Genomic DNA, 5,484 nt, shown 5'->3' with positions numbered 1-5,484 from the left:
GTCTATTCTTTGACGTGACCCAGAAATCTTGGCTTCTATTTTGGGCTCGTTTGTGGTCTACGGAATCCAGAAATCGTCAACCCCTCAGGCTTCGAAGGCTCGCGCGTGTGGAAGGGGCTGGGCCAGTGCCCAGCGCCTCAGCGCCCCGGCAGCTCCTGCCTGGCTGCCGGGCGGGGGTGGGGGGGGGAGAGAGGCCCAGCGCTGACTCCCTGTTCTTTTAATGTCACCCGGGAAAGAGTACTCGACACTCGGATAAAAATAGAAGACGTCTTTTCAACGTAAGTTTGTAGAACCGGCGGGATTTGCTCAAGTTTTTGTTTCTTAAGCAAGGATTTAAAAATAAATCTCTCTGGAGACAGTGACTCACACTGAGCAGCCCCAAAGCTGGGTGGGGGAGCAGGCGGGTGCGGGGGAGGAGGGGGGAAGAAGGCGCCTTCAGGTGGGTCTTGGGCGCTGACCCAGACTCGGCGCAGCTCTCAGATTTTGGGTCTCTTGTTTTTTCAGGGGGTGGCGGGGAGAGTGGTTTATTTCCAACCAGGTCTCTGCTAGGTGGTGTGATGGACAAAGCACAGAGTAACTTGCTTCTCCCAAAACTTCTTAGCAGAGCTGTATTCTGACGCACGCCCTCACCCTCGGCCAGCTAGCCTGGCGCCCAGGCGCTTTCCAGCGCTCACGCCCGGCCCACGGTTACCCACGTGACTGTGTTAGTTGACGGTGGCTCTCGGGCCCGCAGGCTGAGAGGTCACGTCTGCTTGTCTGAGGAAGCGAGTTCCCGGGACTCGATGTTCGCCGAAGAGCCCTTATGGTCCCCGAGCCCTGGCCTCCCTCCCCGTGTTGGGGGCCCTGGGCCACACGGGGGAGCCCTGCACAGCGTACATGTTGTCATCCAGTCCCATGAGCACTGAGAGTGGCTCAAAGCCAGGCACAGGAAGCTCCCTACAGAGTCTCAAGACAGCGTGCGTGGGGTCAGCCTCCCTGACCCGGCAGCTCCACATGCAGCCTGAGTCTGGTCTGTTTTAAAAAAGGGAAAAACGGGGCCCTCTCTGGTGGCACAACGGGTTAAAGCGCAGCACGACGAAGCTATCTGCATCTGCTTCCGGAGTTTGATCCCCGGCCAGGGAGTGACCCACAGGGCACAGCAGACCTCTCCTGACCAGCCCGCTGCTCCCCTCAGCAGTGTACTTCCGCTCCCTACTCTGCCTGTTCTGCTCCCCTCTCTGTCCCTGGTGAATCCTCCCACCCCCTGCACGTCTGGCCATTCTGTACCCCAGTTCTGTATGCATAAATAAACCTTTAAAAAGAAAAAAACAAAGACCAACTCAAACCACCTCATCAAGAGGTCACACAGCTTCAGACCTCTCCAAAGAGCAGTACAGTCTGGGCGGTGGGGAACCCCGGAGGAGGGCAGGGTCCTGGGGCGGGGGGTGCATCTTCTCTGGGCACCCGCCCGCCTCCATTCTGCACACAAGCAACTGATTTTTTTCTTTATTTTTGATTTGCAAAATTTTATTAAGCAATAGCTGGACAACTCTTACAACTTCAAATCAAGAAAAAAAAAATGAGATCAATCCATCTCAGTGTTAAAGACAGAAAATAATTTGGACAAACCACATCATCATTTGAATGCAAACCATGAGTGCCTTCTAGAACACCTCCCGCACAACCTAAGACACAGAATGCATAAGAGAGAGGCAAATCAGGTTAAAATCATAAGAACGCGATGGACAATCGCAACAGATCTTGCCCGGAAAGTAAACAGAGCAGGGTGCTGAGCCGGAACCCAGCAACCTGCGGAGAGCTGGAGGCACAGAAGCGGGCCAGGCCGGTGTGGACGAGAACATGCTGGTGTGGAGTTTGGTCTGGGGCCTGCGCACCTGCGTCGCGCACTGAGAGCTTAAACGTAAAAGAAAAGGGAGAAACAGGGAGAAAGGAAACGCCAGTAGTTATAACCTCAGGAAGTATGTCCAAATTTACAGTACCAAAATAATGCATTTATCAGCAAATGCAGAGACAGTGCCCTTTGGTAAGTAGTACAGTGCCTTTTCGTCAAACGCATACCCATGCTTTTCTACAACACGAGAAAGGTTTTGTATCTACAAGAAACGAGATCGCAGGCCCTCCCCTCCCCTTTAAGAGAACTTGTAAACGGAAAGTATACAGGTACAAGGAGCTACAAGAAATCACACAAAGTCAAAGAAATGGAAACGAAACCAGCCTCGACCTTCCGCCTCTATCAGCCATGGCATGACCCCAGAGGGCCGCGGTCTGGAGCTACGCGCCACAGGGGGCCCCGGCACCCTGACACCGTGCCCGCTGCCGGTGTCCTAGCCGGGGCAGATGCCATGGGGCACAGTGGTGCCCCGGGGCGGGCTCCCGGGTCTCTGGGGCAAGGGTGACGGGCTGCGGACGCCCGCCGAGCAGGGCTCGCTCAGAGGGTCCTCGCTGCACCAGGAGTCAGGGCCTTCGTGTGGTTTCATGAGCACACACGAGATCCCACAGGCATTCGTTTCTGGCGGGAACCTTCTAAAGAGCCTGTTTCAAATACGCGGGTTTACATTGCGACGGCAGCTCCTCACCCGGGAGAGAGGTGGTTCTGCAAGTGGCTGTTTCGGAGCACACCTTCCCAGGCAGCGAAGGGGCACGGGGGTGCTGTGCCAGGGCAAGCCTCCACCCGCTCCAGCTGGATGGGTTCGCAAGACTATCCAGGCCCAGCAGAGAAGGGCAAATGGGGTCCGTTTTGCGGCAGACTGGGCTTGGGTGGGGGGTGTCTAGCCACGGGCCGCCACCCCCAGATGAGTGACGCTGTCTGACAGGTCCCCTGGGGCGCCAGACGAGGGGGCAGTCGCTCCGGGGAGACCCCTCCGTGAGTCCTACCACACAGCCTGCCACGGGCGCCGCATCCCGCTTCCTGGCCCCGGCTCTTCCAGGCCCGTCCTCGGGGCGGCCCGTCAGAGATGGCCTAAGCCGTACCAAGTCCACACCGGCTCCACGCGGCTCATCTACTGCTCCCTCAAACAGGCACGGGCGCCTCATGCAGCTGTTTACTGGGCTGTCTGTAAGGTGAGGGCTTCAGGGAGGTATCTTAAGAGCCACAGACCGCTGTTAGCCACTAGAAAGTATGTGAAAGCTTGCCTCTCACAGCGCGCAGTAGTAAGAGGCCAGAGGAAAACACATTTCTCAAGTAAAACTATCACGGGCCACTCAGAAGCCCTCGCGTCACGCCGGCCGCAGACCTGAGTGGCCAGAGGCCGTGAGGGCCAGGCGAGGAGGGCGGGCAGCTCTGTGCGCCCAGGTCACTCGTGAGTGCGAACCCCCCAGGCGAGGCCCACGTGGGGGTCTGTTCTGTCCAGAGGCTTCACGCGGGCATCCGACCCGCCACGCCGGCTCTGACTCAGTGCCGCAGCGGGCCTCTGGACGCAACACCCAGAGCGGAACGCCTTGGTGCTACACCTTGGCAGTTCTTCCTCCGCTGTTCTCTCCCTCATCAGTGCCCCCTCTCAAATGCGAGTTATGTCGCCTCTCATTTTCAATTAAAAATAGAATTTTCAAAAGAACTGGTTATTTTAGGATGTGTTATCTCAAAGGAATCTCCCTTGCATATAATCAACACGGCAAAATGCAAACAAAACCAAACCCCTCAAGGACCAACAGGAATATTTTCCCGATCAGGGAAAGTCACGAATTGTCCAGCAAAAAAGCCTTCTATCGAATCTTCTTTATTTCCTGCAGCAAAATATACTGCCACCAGTAAGTCGTTACAAACCCTACTATTTTTCTAAATAAATAATAAAATGGGCATAACTCACCAACACATAGTAACAAAATAACTCCTAGGGACACTATTAAAGCAAGATAAATAATTATCTCTTGGACAATAAAACAAAAACTGCATTTAAATTATCGTTGGAGAAACAGGCTATAACCATTATTGCACAACTAAGAAGCAGCACGGGGACGTTGCATCAGGCTACAGAAACTCTTATGAAAGAATCATTTCGTTCCGAAAACATTGCTAAATTCTGTCTGGAAGAATCTGCCCACCCAACTCAGGCCAGTACTTCAAAGTATGAATCGGGAGCCTGGAACCGGCTGGCGACGCCCTCCCCAGCTGCAGCCCACGCCAAGGTCTCCCCTGGGCCCGGAGAGACGACCGGACCGTGCGCTGGGGTGGGAGTGGGGGTGGGGGGCTTGGCCGGCTCTTTTCTCATTTTTAAACCAAAAAAGGGAACAGCAAATTATTTTGGAAATGCTTCTCCGTGGTGCCTTCCGCGATCCTCCTTGCGGACAGCCCAAAGGAGGGGCTCCTGGGCTCCCGCCCCAGACCTCAGGACAGGCTGCTGAGAGCAGTGACCTGGGCCCCAGGCCCGCGTCCTTGGAGGGGAGAAGGGAGAGACCATCTCAGAGCGTTTTTAATCTTTCAACCAAGAGCAGCCAGAGGACCAGCTCAGGCATCTAACGTGAACAGGTTTCCCCCAGTCTATCTCCTCCGCAGTCTTACAGCCGAACGACCTTTTTCTCCTCGAGAAGACGGCGGGAGGTTCGCAGAGTTGACTGCGACTCTTTTAATCCCCTGGCAAATGGCTCTACTTTCTGGATTCCACTCCTGACCTACGGGAACACTTCCCGCCAGCACCCTCAGCACTTTGGGAGACAAGTGTCAGCGTTCCTTAAACAGGAGACGTTTTCTGGAGGGAGGGGAACAGAGGCATGGGGGACAGGGCAGGGGTGGCTCCTCCTGCAGGCATCTCGGGGCTCGGTGCCGCAGGGAGCCCTCACAGAGGGGCCTCCCCTCCAGGCCTGTCCAGGCCCACCCCCGCCGGCCACGCCACGCCCACCTGGCCCTAGCACCGATGGCTTGTACCAGCCCAGCACGGTCCCCCAAGCACCCTGCACTGCTCAAGTCACCGCGGGCAGTGACATCATGAGCGTGAGCTAAATCCTGTCCCCCCAAGAGAGCCTGGATCTCGAGTTTTGGTTGTGTTTGCAACAAGGGTTTTGTGTTCACTCCCGTGGCGGGGGTGTGGAGTGAAGGCACCGGCCACGCCGGCCCCCCTTCCTGGCTGCCACCGGCGGCCGCCCTCTGGCCAAGCTCGGCACTCGTGCCCGCTTGCAAACCGCCCTCTCCTGCACTGTGTTTTTGCTCGAAAAGAAAGACGACAATAAAGGATAATAAAAAACCCAACAAACAACAGCGAATAAAGGCCAGTGCCGTCCCGGCCAAGCCTCTTCCAGTCTTGCCCTGCCCGGGCCCCAGCCTGGCCTCCACGCGGTCCGGTCACTTGAGGCGCTGCGTCACGTTGGCCAGGGCCACGGCGAAGGCCTGCACGGCCGAGAAGGGGTACTGGAAGTCCAGAATGTACGCGTTGCCGTCGATCCTTCCAAACTGCATCACCTGGGGGTGGGAGGGGAAGCAAAGGCGTGAAGGGTGGGGGAGGCCGGCCGCGAGCAGCAGGGGTGTCCGCCCCGGCTGCCTCTGGACAGCCT

At 56.7% G+C, this 5,484-nt stretch overlaps 1 protein-coding gene across 1 annotated transcript in view; it reads right to left on the bottom strand.

Moving 5' to 3' along the window:
- Positions 1 to 1,490: 1,490 nt before the first annotated feature.
- The window catches only part of TULP4 (tubby like protein 4), a 73,005-nt gene continuing 69,011 nt past the window's right edge, over positions 1,491 to 5,484 (bottom strand). The window contains exon 15 of the mRNA XM_012735156.1: positions 1,491 to 5,392. Within this exon, the coding sequence (XP_012590610.1) occupies positions 5,276 to 5,392 (117 nt within the window). The 3' untranslated portion in view covers positions 1,491 to 5,275. The remainder of the gene's footprint in view (positions 5,393 to 5,484) is intronic.

This window comes from Condylura cristata, unplaced genomic scaffold, assembly GCF_000260355.1.
Source record: "Condylura cristata isolate star-nosed mole 26May11 unplaced genomic scaffold, ConCri1.0 scaffold00001, whole genome shotgun sequence".
Lineage (NCBI taxonomy): Eukaryota > Metazoa > Chordata > Mammalia > Eulipotyphla > Talpidae > Condylura > Condylura cristata.
Note: the sequence above shows the minus strand (reverse complement) of the source record. Positions and strands in the feature narration are given on the sequence as shown.